Raw genomic sequence first — 13,568 nt, 5'->3', positions numbered from 1 at the left:
TAAAACCATTCCAAATTAGTTCTTCAATACATGAATATTGCATTTGTGTGGCATCTACAGGTGTTACTTACAAATGTTAGTAATGAAAATGATAAAGAATTTCTGCACTTACAATTTAATGCTGGCATCAGTATCATGGGAGGTCAGGTTCATTTGACAGATCCCCAAAACCACCCAAGATTGGTTCCTAGTCAGAGATTGGGTTCACTTGCCAGATTCCAGGTTACATCTTTAAGAATTTCAATACTTAGAATCCTAAAACAATCCAAAATTAGATATCCAGTACCCAAAACCAGAAAAGCAATAAATGAAAATAAGCAAGAATCTGCAAGATCACATTTAATTGCAAGACCCCTAATACTAAAATACTACAAAATATTATCAAGCAGTATTAGTAGTTTCAAGCCGATTAGGGTAATGACCGCGGTTATGACACTCTTAAACATACATTTGTAAATATTGTTCGCAATGTTAGAAATAAATCAGTGCATAACCTGTATCGTTCGTATGTATAACCTTGGACTCCGCTTTTCTCTAGCGTAACGATGTGACGCTGCATGGAACGCCCAACGTAATCAACGGTACCAGCAAAACACCAAGTGCCATCGGTCGCCCTTACAACCTGCGCCCCAAGAGTTGTCCTTAGAGTTGTCATGCTATCTCAACCAGGTGTGTACCGTGACTGTTTAAATCCAGGTTTAAAGCGCGTGCGCGTAATACACGAAAGTACCACGAAGCATCGCGATTGCTAACATTAAAAACATATGCGTTATAACCACGTCTTTCTATTATGAACCATCTTTTGTAATTTCTGGGTGTATATGCACCATAATAAATAAGTCCTTGTACATTTCGTATTTATATACTTAATCTATGCAGAAACAGTTTAAAACGTGGTTAAATGATGGCGCATGCGATTAACATAAAAATAAATGACTGCTGCGCCAAGTTACCGCTCGTACTTGTCACTCTTCTGGGATTTACATGTGTATGTATAGTGTCCCCCCTTCTGAGTTTTATGATTATTGCATCAGCCAAAACGGATAACGTTGCCTTTTCCAAACACATGTTTAGTACCGATGAGTAAATGCGTGCTAGTGGTCTACTAAATTTCTCGCGACAGGGTGAGTAATTGCAAAATTCTTATTTATTTGAGTGGTACCACATAGATTTCTGCGCAAGCCACCTTATTATACTCAGCTAGGAGGTACACGAACATGACTTAAATGTGAATGGCGAGGTTAGACTCATCTATAGGTCAGAGATAGAATTGTGTAGCATTGTGTAATGTTTCAGCAGCGTTTGCATTCTTGGTATCGCAAAAGATTTTGTTTGCATTAACTAGTAATATGCTTTATTCTTCAAAGATAAATAATTTGCTAGTTATGTTTCATTGCCAACCAATAGAGTTCCCTTTCGATCATTTTTCTTTATTCACTGTATCTGATTACATTTATCAGTAATTTGAGATTGTTATCGTATAACATTGATTCCATTTGTTTTAGCAACAACTACAAATTATACTTCAAGTGACTATATTATCCATACTAAAATATCCTGGGTGCACATCTTATGCAAGTGCAGTGTTCAGTAATGCCACTTGCATCAGACACAGTTAATACATAGCAGTGGCAAGTAAGACGGAAAATTGTATGATTCGGATCAACATAAGAATGTGAGTTGGTGATAGTAAGCATATTAGTTTGGTTTCCATTAATTTCTTATTATCTAATGGATTATTATTGAGGTATTTTAGCACCAATCAATATTAATTTTGCTGGAAGAGGGATGTCAAGGAGATTTCCAGCAGATCGGGGCAGAGGTCCAAATAACCAACGTATCCCACGGAGGATTTTAAACAATGCATCATCAATGGAAAATGTCAATAATGATAACGACAATTTTCGCAGATGGAGCAGGCGTCTGCCTAACAGTCATAATCCAAGAGGAAATTTAAGCAATGCTTCCTCTATGGAGAGTGTTAATGTTCGCGATAATGAGCTAAGACACAACTGGCGTGGACAAGGACAAGGAAGTAATAGCAATGGATTTCGAGGACGGCGCCCAGATCACTTTCGCTCTAATCGCTTACCGAACACCGACAGTCGTCCTGATGGTCGTCCGGATGGTCGTCCTAGAGTCGGTTTCTTTGGATTCAAGAAATTGGAAGAACTTCTCACCAAAAACCCGGAGGAAGCGCTCATGACATTTCTGAGCAACATTGAGAAAGTGGACAACTATCTCAAGAGCGTTGAAATATCACCCGATAGTATTGTGTTAGTAGTCGAGGTGCTTGCCAATGTGATAAAGTCGGTATTTGCAGAGAGCGTCGCACAACTTCTGCTCGCAATTTTTCGCATTAATTTTTTTGAACCGATGAAAAGTTACATTATGCAGCTGCCGCTCGCAGACAGTGCTAAGAAGAATAAAGGTCGGCGCTTCTGGAACGATCCCGAACAGTTTTTCCTCAATGTAGCGCTGATTCTAGACGCTTTCGTGGAAGTTCTTCCGACGACAGCGTTGGACATTGCACCGGAAATTGTAAAGGCAGTTCTGTACACCCAGCCGAATCTTGAAACTGATCATCGGCTGGTATTTTCCAATGAGATGGGCATTGCGTACGAAGATTTGCAACTGAAACTGTTGCAACTTGTCGAGAAAAAGGACAAGAAAAAGAAGCAGAAAGAGAATTTAGGCTACACCGAGGAGGAAGAACCGCCGCCGAATGATTTTCACGACATTGACGTGTATCCAACAGCTTTGGAAATCACCACTCGCACATCAAATTATCTACGCAAAAACGTTATCAAGGGTGCCTATCAAGATGTGCATCACTATCTTGATGTACAGTATCGCTTGCTGCGCGAAGATTTTGTTGCGCCATTGAGGGATGGTATTTGCGAATATTTTGAGATGATTAAAGGTAAGCACAAAATTAATCCTGGCTGAGCTTGTTATCATTTGTTGTGGATTTCAGATGGACGCAAACAAAAATTATCTAGCATCAAAATATACAAGGACGTGCTCTGTTTAGGCGTCGTACCAAATGTCAACCAGGTCGGTTATCTTGTGCAGGCTTTCAAACCAAAGTCCATCCGGAATCTCGAGCACACGAAGCGATTCATGTTCGGGTCACTGGTGTGCCTTACACCGGACAATTTCACCACCATTATATTTGGTAAAATTATCGACAGAGACATGAAGTATCTCAATATTGGAAGACTTGTACTGGGATTTGATGTGGGCGTAGAATTAGACATTAATAGAATGTACGATATGGTAGAATGCAGTATTTACTTTGAGCCCTACTATCAGGTACTCACAGCACTTAAACAAATGGACGAGCAGCGCTTTCCTCTTAAAGAATACCTAGTTGAAGTGCGTACGGAGTCTGAGTTGCCGGGCTATCTCCCTGCTGGAAGTCATGTTGATTTAGGGCATGAAACTGATTCACTGAATCCCAGCCAGCTCGCTGCTTACGAAGCCGCTATGATGAGCAAGTTTTGCATTGTACAAGGTCCGCCAGGCACTGGCAAGACTTACCTCGCCTTAAAGATGGCGCGTGATTTGTTGGAGCGCAAGAAGAACTGGATGAAGGCGCCAATGCTCGTCATTTGTTACACGAACCATGCGTTGGATCAGTTTCTTGAGGGGCTGCTGCCGTATACGCAGAATTTGGTACGGGTCGGCGGGCAGTGCAAAAACGAAAACTTGAAGAATTTCAACTTGCGCAATTTACGAGTGAAGAATGTACCTGGTGATTACTTCAACGCACAGCGTGCAAGCAAGTTTGAGGTAGCGAATTGCTCGCGCGGGTTGAGCATGTACGGCAGCATCCTACAGGCCATTAACGAATACACGAGCGTGTTACGATTTTCTTCATTTAACCGTTTTGATGTGGATCCGGAATTTGGAGGATCCTGGTTTGCTCGTGCTAAACCAACAGAATTGCTGGAGTGGTTACTGTATCAACCAAACAATGGAAACGAAGTTAAATTTGCTGACTACGAGGCCGTCACACAGGTAGCTAAATAGGTTTTTTACAAGTCCTTTGAATAATATGTGTTTTGAATGTTGAACAGATGATAGAAAAGTTAAACATCGAGGACAATCAAAATGCTAATGTGGAGGATGATGATACCACTGATGACCCCCTGAATGGCCAAATAAAGCAAAACCAATTAGACATTGACCGCGACGAAGACCTTCAAATTCGCTACGATGTCGAACAAAAGGATTTATTCAACGTGCGCAAGGCGGAAGAGAATATGCATGAGTTGGCAAAAGAGATGAATCGGTTAAGCGCAGTTGGTTTGGAGAATACGATTGATTATTTAACAGCTATGCGAAAGATGATCAAGCTGCGCATCGATTATGATTACGTCTGTCAGAAACTGCGGATGCTAAGGCAGCAGGAAGGCGAAGCAACCATTTATGTTGACTACGAGAACCCCACTTATATGCCGGCGAACGACCGTTGGCTACTCTATGGCAACTGGGTGCGCCGCTACAAGAACTTAATAATGGATTTGTACCTTCAAAAAGACGTGGAATATCGTCAGTTGTATGCGAAATTCACCGAGGTCAAGGACATGTTAGATTTGTATAAGCTGAAGAATGTGGACGTTATCGGCATGACCACAACGGGTGCAGCGCGCCTTCATAAGACACTCCAGGCATTGGGCTGTCCAATCGTAATCGTTGAAGAGGCGGCAGAAGTTCTGGAAGCGCATATCACTACCGCACTTAGCCCACAGTGTGAGCATCTAATACTCATTGGTGACCACAAACAGCTCAAACCGTCGACTGCCGACTACACGATCACTAGGGACTACAATCTCGGCGTGAGTCTGTTCGAACGCATGGTGATGAACGGTTTGCACTGCCACACGCTCGATGTACAGCATCGCATGCGTCCTGAGATTGCGAACTTAGTGTGCCCTTCAATCTACAAGGTCTTGCATAATCATGACTCGGTGAAGCTGTATCCGGATGTGCGCGGCATTGACGCGCCACTATACTTTGTCACACACGACCATCGTGAAACAGAATCGCAGGACCGCAGTAAAGAGAATCAGTTCGAGGCAGAGTATCTTATTCTATTGGCACGGTACTTGACGCTAAACAATTATGATGCCTCTAGAATAACTATAATTGCGGCGTACTCAGGCCAGTGGTTTGTTCTGCGTGCTCTCAAAAAGAGATATCATATCTTGCGCGACATGCGTATTTGCATTCTGGACAATTTCCAGGGCGAAGAAAATGACATTATTTTGCTCTCTCTAGTGCGGAATAATGAAGCAGGAAAGAACGGTTTCCTGAACTTGGAGAATCGCATATGTGTCGCCTTATCCAGAGCCAAGCACGGAATGTACATTCTAGGCAATATGCCGCAACTGTGCAACGGCAGTCCGGTAAATTTGTTATTGGAATCTTTTATGACGCTCTTTTTCTTTACATTTTTTTATTGTAGATTTGGCGCGAAGTGTCTACTGTTTTGGAAAAATACGACGCTCTTGGTCCATATCTCACGGTGCGTTGTGTAAACCATCCAGATAACGTTACTCACCTTCGCGACACAGCCGACTTCGATAAGGTGCCCGAAGGAGGATGTCTCAAGATCTGTGCCAAGGGCTTGGCGTGTGGTCACAAGTGCGCAAAGTTGTGTCACAGCACCTCACACGATACCTACAAATGCCATCAGCCATGCACAAAGTAAGTTTCTGTGGTGCTCAATTGAAATTCTTGTTTTTAATATCTGTTTTGTCAGAGTGCTGTGCGAATTCGGGCACATCTGCCCTGACAAATGCTTTGTGGAATGCGATAAATGCAAAGTGCCCAAATTCAGCGCGCTGCCGTGCGGGCACAGTAGGGACATACCCTGTTATCAGTTGCCTGAGGAAGTACTGTGTGATGTTAAGGTACCAACTACGCTGCCGTGCGGTCATCAAGCCGAAAAGCCCTGCCACGCAGACCCGATATCGTTTAGGTGCCCACATCCCTGCGAAGCGCGCGTAGAGCCTTGCGGACACTCCTGCTCGATGTTGTGTCATGTTCGCAAAGATCCCAATCACGAAAAGTATATGTGTCGCAAACAGTGCGTCAATTCAAACAATGGTTGCACCATGCCAGATGAATTCAAGCATCCCTGTCAGAAGCGCTGCTTTGAGACCTGCGATGTATGTTGTGTGGAGGTCAAGAAGAGACGCAGTTGCGATCACTACTATGATGTGCCATGTCATGCTGACGTTGAGGATGTTCAGTGCAAGCGCCCTTGCAAACGTAAGTTGCTTTGCGAGCACAACTGTACGAATATCTGCAAAGACCCATGTGGACCCTGTAAAGTTAAAGTGAGTAACCTAAATGAATTTGTGTCCAAATAACGCTTGGAATCTACAAATTTGCTTTGTAGGTACCCAAAATTATATCCGAATGCGGACATACCATTCAATGGGAATGTGGCAAACAGCCTGACAAATCTAACTGCAAGAATAAAGCGTGCCCGGCGATACTTGACTGTGGACATCCTTGCCCACTACCTTGCAAGCAGAAGTGTTCCACTGCAGTATGCAAGATTCTTGTGCCAGTGATGTTGAATGCTCCATGTGGCCATGTTCCCAAGGTGCCTTGCTATATGCGCTCGGAGACAGTCATCACCAATGAACTTCTCTCTTTCTGCACTGCCAAATGCAGTGCTGTGCTGGAGTGTGCGCATACTTGTCCAGGCACATGTGGACAATGCGCTCAAGGGCGCTTCCACGTTGCTTGCGCCGAGAAATGCGACAAGACACTCATCTGCGGTCATGGCTGTGTTACACCCTGCGTAGAGAATTGCAAACCGTGCACGCTCCCTTGTCAGTATAAATGCGAACATAGTGGATGCACGAAACAGTGCGGTGTCCCGTGTACGCCTTGTTCCGAACAGTGTAATAGAAATTGTCCTCATCAAAGGTGTTCGAGAACATGCGGCGAAATTTGCGACGTGCAGCCGTGCAAGGAGCCATGCCCCAAACTTTTAGATTGTTTACATGAATGTATCGGATTCTGCGGCGATGTCTGCCCACCACTGTGTCGTATTTGCGATAAAAATGAAGTGACTGAGGTATTCTTTGGAACTGAAGACGAAGAAGATGCTAGGTTTGTATACCTCGCGCACTGTAATCATACGCTGGAAAGCTCCGGATTGGATCGGTGCTTTGGAGCAGACGAAGATAACGATGTGCAGGAGGTGAAGATTCCTCGTTGTCCGAAATGCACTGCTAACGTGCAGGTGCCGCGTTATCGCGATTATATTAAGGCTGCTCACAAGAATGTGGAACAAATCAAACAGCGCTACTTCGGCGGGCATCCCAGGGAACTCACAGAACTTAACAGAGCGTTGAAGAAAGATATTCAAGACGCAAAGAAAGTTTACGGTAAGCTGCTAAAATATTATTGTTATCATGTGATTCATGGCTTGGTATTTGACAATTTCAGGTGAACATGTCTGTACAAAAGTGTTGGAATTCTTTGAAGATAAAATAAAATTACCAACAAGAAGAATCAACGCCAGGACCACTCTAAATCCAATTTGATATCTTTACGTGCACGCGTGAAAATCTTTTTAGAGCTGGCAACTATTCGTTACGGCGTCACAATGCCTAATTATATACCTTTGAGTAGTCCGAAGGTGAAACAACTCGTTGATGATTACCTCTCTTTTTTGTTCGGCAAACTCATTTCGCCGGATGTCTCCATCAACCAATATCAGATTCAAGAGTTCCAAATCGAAGTTTTGCGCTTTAATCGGATCATGAATCTTGCGCGAGCCATGATAATGAATCCAGCAGTTGAAAAGTTGAAGGAATATGAGCCTTGCTACCGCCTGATATTCACATTTGAAATGTACGATGCGACACAGGACACTCTTGTGAAAAGCGCTTTAGAAGCGTTGAATAAAGCGGCTAACAACGGATTGGCGATCACAGAAATTGAACGAAGGGAGATTGTCGCTGCGATTGGTTTATCTCCTGGACATTGGTTTAAGTGTGCGAAAGGGCACATTTACGCGATTGGTGAGTGTGGTGGTGCAATGGAGGAGGCAAAATGCCCCGAATGTGGTCTAACTATCGGCGGCACAAGTCATACGCTCACTTCCGGCAATACTTTGGCGTCTGAAATGGACGGCGCGAGGCGGCCTGCTTATCCGACAATTAATAATATGGCAATGTATAGATTATAATTGAAAAACAATTGTTTCATTACGAAGAATTTGTTAAACGTTTAAATATATTTCTATCAATATACTATCTTGCAGTACGGATTGATTTTGAGACAAAGGAAATTTAAATTGTGGTTGCGCCACGATGTGACGTCATAATTTATGATCCAGATTACTTTCCATTCAGTACATTATGCAATGCTCTCGTCTTGCAAACACCAAACTTTTCGTATTTGCCAACCATCAGACAAATATTTAACAGACGAATATATTTTGTTAAATAAATGAATGTACTTAAACGAGGTAAATGTCGGGATGGTAAGAGTCGCCTAAATTTCATCACTCAACACGTGTAGATATCATGAACGCTACCGATGTGTTTTATAATGTGCCGGTCACATTTTCGTGGTTCGATTATGGCCTGTTCGTCGCCATGTTGTTGCTAAGCGTACTAATTGGATTATATTTCGGTTGCTGCGGCCACCAAGACAGTATCAATGAGTATTTACTTGGAGGAAAAGAAATGTCGGTGGTACCGATTGCGATTTCGCTAGTCGCCAGGTATATAAAAAAGAACTCACCTTATTTATCAATTTATCATGACCCTTGTTGCTTGACAGTAATATTTCTGGAATTACGCTTCTGGGCGTCCCAACCGATGTCTACCGATTCGGAAGTACGTACTACATGTATGTCAGCATGTTGATTCCAGTTTATGTCATCACATATTACGTATATCTGCCGGTATTCTACAAGTTACAATTGGTTAGCGTATACGAGTATATGATGTTGAGATTTAATAGGAAAATTCGACTTCTCACTTCTGGTTTATCTACTGTGGCAACTCTACTTTACCTGCCGATCGTAGTTTATATTCCAGCCTTAGCTCTAACTCAAGGTAAGTTCGTTACATCTGGCAGTTTCATAAAAGAAATTATATCTCTTGTTGGCGTAGCAACTCAATTTAGCTTGCATCTTGTGACACCCGTTCTATGTGGTGTGTGCATTTTCTACACCACCATCGGAGGACTCAAAGCCGTTGTGTGGACTGATACGTTACAATTTGTTGTAATGATTGGTTCAATTGTGGCGGTGTTTTATAAAGGTTTGGACGCCATTGGAAGTTTTGACGAAATGTGGTCTCGGGCCGCTGCTGGTAGACGATTAGAATTTGAGTAAATATTACAGTATCATATAGAAAACTCTTACTTACATATAACTGAAATATATTTTCAGCTTGGATGTAAATCCCACAAAAAGGGACACTGTGATGGCCACAATGGTAGGTACACTTTTTGGTTGTCTGAGCTACATGAGTATTGGTCAAAGTTTTGTGCAGAAATACCTCTCAATGCCGACTAAAAAAGACGTCAAAAAGTGAGTCAGCATTTTATCTGCTCGAAACGTATATTCTACGTGCTTTCCTTCAACAGGGCTTTATTTTTATTTATGTTTGGAATGTTTGCAATCATTACCTTCGTGGTGTTAACTGGTTTGATTATGTACGCGCACTACTACGAATGTGATCCGTTCACAGCTGGAAAAATCACGAAACACGATCAGATATTACCGTTCTACGTCATGGATGTTGCTTCGACAATACCTGGACTAGCCGGTTTGTTTCTATCTGGCATTTTAGTGCAGCGTTGAGGTAAACAAATAACCAGAGGCGTATTTTTGCGAGTAATCACAATGACCTATTTCAGCACACTATCAGCGTGCATGAACTGCCTCGCTGGATCTGTGTATGAAGATTTTGTAAGTCCGTTCATGCCGAAGGATATCTCACAGAAGCAAGTGTCAAATATTTTAAAATTACTTGTTATGATAATCGGAATTATAAGTACCGCCATGGTTTTTGTTATTGAACATATGGGCAGTATCTTGCCGATCAACTACGCTCTCGGCGGTATTACCAATGGTCCCCTACTGGGACTTTTCACTCTTGGAATGTTATTTCCAGTTGCAAATCACAAGGTCTGCTAACAAATAATAATTAACTGATTTTTGAATGAATTAATCATTTTAACTACATTTAGGGCGCGCTTTATGGTGGATTCGGAGGCATTGCATTTATGTCTTTTATTATAATTGGTAGTCAATACTATCAGGTCATGAACGAGTATGCTGGGAGACCCGTATCTATAGAAGGATGTGGCAACGGCACTATATTATTGCCTAATTTACCAGATTCAAGGTACATTTCAAATCATCTTGATATTTCGTTTGTAATCCAATATTATTATCTTTCAGCGTTGATAAGAGCGACGTCTTTATTCTATTTAGGATAACTCACTACTATTATAGTTTTATGGGTACCCTGGCTACAGTTATAATTGGAGTTGTCGTGTCGTACCTGACACGGAAACCTACCGATCCAAAGGTGGATCCGGATTTGATCAGTCCGTTCAGTTATTGGGTGTCAAGCAAATTTGGACTAGAAAAACCTGAAAAGGGAAATTATTATGAAGTAAACAAAGCGCTAGGAGTGGTAACACATGCAGAAAAACAAACGAATGCAACGTAGACTGTTACAAATAAAATATAAGTACAAACAAAACGTGATATGAACTTGTACAGTTATTTTAAAACCTACGGTTGATATATTTAAAAGCCTGCCATTTATATTTTCTGGTTGTTATCTATCTCAGACACAGGGTACTGAACTAAATCAAACAATTCTTACAATAAGCGTTAGCAAGGACAATGATGAAGATTTACCATTTGTTTGTAGAAGTTTACCGCCTCGCGCTTGCTTCAGTTTTGGCAGTATCATTACGTTAATCATTTAATCCAAAGTACACAAAAGCCCTGTGTAGACTTGTCCCCAGTTGTGTACATAATTATCGTGACAATGCAACAAACTCGCACGAGTACAAAACTGTCGATAGACGACCGCGACGCGTCCAGATTGGTACCCACCGCGTCATTCGACGGATATCTCACTGTGGCTGTTTTTGTTGTCTCTCATCGACTTATAACAATATTGATATAAACGACACGCGCAAGTGTGTCACTGGGAATAAATAGTGTGTTGCAGCGGTAGCCGGTGCAAGAATGAATGCCACCACCATTGCGACCACCATCTTGGAAGAGATGCCACAGTTCACATGGCACGATTATTTGTTCTTCATTATCCTGCTTTTGCTCAGCGCCGCCATCGGTGTATATTTTGGTTTCTTCCAGAAGAAAGAAGACAGTGCAGATGAATACCTTCTTGGCGGAAAAGAAATGGGCGTGTTTGAGATATCCATGTCTCTGATTGCCAGTACAATTTCCGGAATAACAATATTATCAGTGCCATCGGAGATTTACCGGTTTGGCTTCAGTTATTGGCTGAGTATATTCTCAGCAGCTGCAGTTTTGATCTTCTCATACTTGTGCGTGATTCCGGTGTTTACCAAACTGAAAACCCCGAGTACCTATGAATACTTAAATAGTAGATTTGATGAAAGCATTCGTGGTATCTCATCGTTACTGTTTACCATGTCTATGTTTTTGTACCTGCCTATTGTGATTTACATCCCTGCATTGGCCCTAGCGCAAGGGACCGGCTTTTATATACATCATATCACACCTCTTATTTGTGGTGTGTGTATATTTTATACAACAGTTGGTGGGCTCAAGGCAGTAGTCTGGACAGATGCACTACAATTTGTTGTGATGATTGGAGCAACCCTAGTGGTAACTTATGTTGGGACAACTGCATCAGGAGGCATTGGGGCTGTCATGCGTGACGCCCAAGATGGCGGACGCCTTGACTTAGAGTAAGTGTTACTTGAATAAAATCTATTTGTTGATAATGTAGGTTGAATTTTCTTTCAGTTATGATGTAGACCCAACAAAACGTGATACTCTTTGGACGATAATCCTTGGAATGTTTTTCTTATGGAATGGAATTATCACGTTTGGTCAGGGTTGTGTTCAGAAATGTTTAGCACTTCCCAATTCTCGTAAAATCCGCAACGCGTACATTGCGTTCGGCATTGGTATCATCGCGTTTTTCAGCTTCAGCACTTACATTGGTCTAATGATGTACGCCAGGTACAAAACATGCGATCCGTACATGAATAAGAAAATCAACATTTACGACCAGATCTTGCCTTTGTACATACTTGAAGTGACGAGTAACATTCCGGGTCTGCCTGGTGTATTCATTGCGGGTGTATTCAGCGCATCCCTAAGCACACTCTCCGCTGCAATGAACGCATTATCATGCACGCTTTACGAAGACTTTATCTTGGCCCATTTACCCAAAGATATCTCTCAACGAAAAATCAATTTAATTCTTAAAACAATTGTCATAGCAGTCGGAGTTGTCTGCACCGCCTTGGTGTTTGTAGTGCAAAAATTCAAATCAATTCTAGAAATTGGTTTGACGTTTGGCAGTTTTACTCAGGGACCAGCAATTGGCTTATTTGCTTTGGGCATGTTTGTACCTAAAGCCAATACAAAGGGTGCACTAGCAGGAACTATTGGTACTATGCTCATTATGGGTTGGATTATTTTCACGAAATTGTATTACAAGATGTCGGGATACATCACTGACCATCCCAAAGTAGTATCAACCGTGGATTGCATGTATTCGGCAAACACAACATTTCGAGAGTAAGCAATCACCTCACCACATAAAGTAATTAGCCAGTAATTTAATTTCTATGCGTTTTTTTTAGATTTCCACCCGAGCCAACGTGGTCACCTCCATTTATCTATAGAATCACTCATTACTACTACGGCATGATGGGCTGCCTTCTTGTACTTCTCATTGGCATTCCAGTCAGTTACATGACCAGAAGTGGAAAAGAAAACCCGTCTCCAAAGATCTCATCAGTCCGGCAATGCATTGGGCGTTGGATAAAACAGTGCTGCCTGAATACTACAGTGTCGCGAAAGCCAGCCAAATAGTCGTGAACCAAAAATAACCACTTATTCTTGTATTATCTAGATTCCTAGGTATTAGCTTTGTTAACTTTGTACATACACAGATATTTGTGGCAAAATATAAATTATTACGTTTGAAGATAAGACTTACACGTATGCGTATTTACACGTGTTTTCAGTATCATCTTGGCAAATAATCAAAATGACGTCTCACTTAATAAAATTTTACGTTATGAATATTAATTGTGCGTAGAAAAGCCAAGAACAACGAAATTAATGCGTAGAATAGAACATTATACCTTCGGTGAAGACATTGAAAGTTCAATCAATTAAAAATATGTTTTGATGTCATTGATGTAAATAAAACAATTCCACTTGTTCGATCTGGTGTTTACTGCCCGTCTCAATTGTTTACGCGCTATCAGAAAACAATGTCCCCGTTTGATTATTCTGAATGAGCGTCGCGAGATAGCTCAGTTTTTATGGT

The 13,568-nt window shown here is 41.8% G+C and overlaps 3 protein-coding genes across 5 annotated transcripts; all 3 read left to right on the top strand.

Annotated features, from left to right (window-relative positions):
• The first annotated feature begins 996 nt into the window (after nt 1-996).
• Nucleotides 997-7,720, top strand: LOC135802360 (NFX1-type zinc finger-containing protein 1-like). 3 transcript variants are annotated; one of them, XM_065315938.1, is made up of 9 exons: nt 997-1,124; nt 1,506-1,675; nt 1,757-2,923; nt 2,978-4,023; nt 4,083-5,414; nt 5,474-5,715; nt 5,771-6,350; nt 6,413-7,415; nt 7,477-7,720. In XM_065315938.1, the coding sequence occupies exons 3-9, from the start codon at nt 1,789-1,791 to the stop codon at nt 7,572-7,574; spliced, it is 5,436 nt and encodes a 1,811-aa protein (XP_065172010.1). In that variant the 5' UTR covers nt 997-1,124; nt 1,506-1,675; nt 1,757-1,788; the 3' UTR covers nt 7,575-7,720. The 3 variants fall into 3 exon arrangements, with proteins under 3 accessions (XP_065172010.1, XP_065172011.1, XP_065172012.1); XM_065315939.1 differs by having other exon boundaries at nt 1,748-2,923; XM_065315940.1 differs by having other exon boundaries at nt 1,506-1,689; nt 1,748-2,923.
• Nucleotides 7,721-8,219: 499 nt separating this feature from the next.
• On the top strand, nt 8,220-10,760 carry LOC135802362 (sodium-coupled monocarboxylate transporter 2-like). The gene is given in 9 exon segments (XM_065315943.1): nt 8,220-8,761; nt 8,821-9,098; nt 9,156-9,375; nt 9,437-9,577; nt 9,634-9,830; nt 9,833-9,851; nt 9,907-10,177; nt 10,240-10,397; nt 10,454-10,760. Coding segments are annotated over 9 exon segments (1,758 nt in total). The 5' UTR covers nt 8,220-8,561; the 3' UTR covers nt 10,728-10,760.
• A 301-nt stretch (nt 10,761-11,061) lies between these two features.
• On the top strand, nt 11,062-13,464 carry LOC135802363 (sodium-coupled monocarboxylate transporter 2-like). The gene is given in 4 exon segments (XM_065315944.1): nt 11,062-11,967; nt 12,026-12,808; nt 12,874-12,997; nt 13,000-13,464. Coding segments are annotated over 4 exon segments (1,740 nt in total). The 5' UTR covers nt 11,062-11,257; the 3' UTR covers nt 13,123-13,464.
• Nucleotides 13,465-13,568: the final 104 nt, after the last annotated feature.

Source organism: Atheta coriaria, unplaced genomic scaffold, assembly GCF_025399875.1.
Source record: "Atheta coriaria isolate IRGN ID8LTWV9N9 unplaced genomic scaffold, Caltech_Dcor_3.1 hic_scaffold_16_pilon, whole genome shotgun sequence".
NCBI classification, from domain to species: domain Eukaryota; kingdom Metazoa; phylum Arthropoda; class Insecta; order Coleoptera; family Staphylinidae; genus Dalotia; species Dalotia coriaria.
Note: the sequence above shows the minus strand (reverse complement) of the source record. Positions and strands in the feature narration are given on the sequence as shown.

Bases quoted from the DNA above. Each gene is read 5' to 3' on its own strand.
- LOC135802360 (XM_065315938.1), top strand. From the start codon at position 1,789: ATGTCAAGGAGATTTCCAGCAGATCGGGGCAGAGGTCCAAATAACCAA. The intron at 4,024-4,082 runs GTAGCTAAATAG...AATGTTGAACAG, and splicing joins ACTACGAGGCCGTCACACAG to ATGATAGAAAAGTTAAACAT. The intron at 5,716-5,770 runs GTAAGTTTCTGT...CTGTTTTGTCAG, and splicing joins TGCCATCAGCCATGCACAAA to AGTGCTGTGCGAATTCGGGC.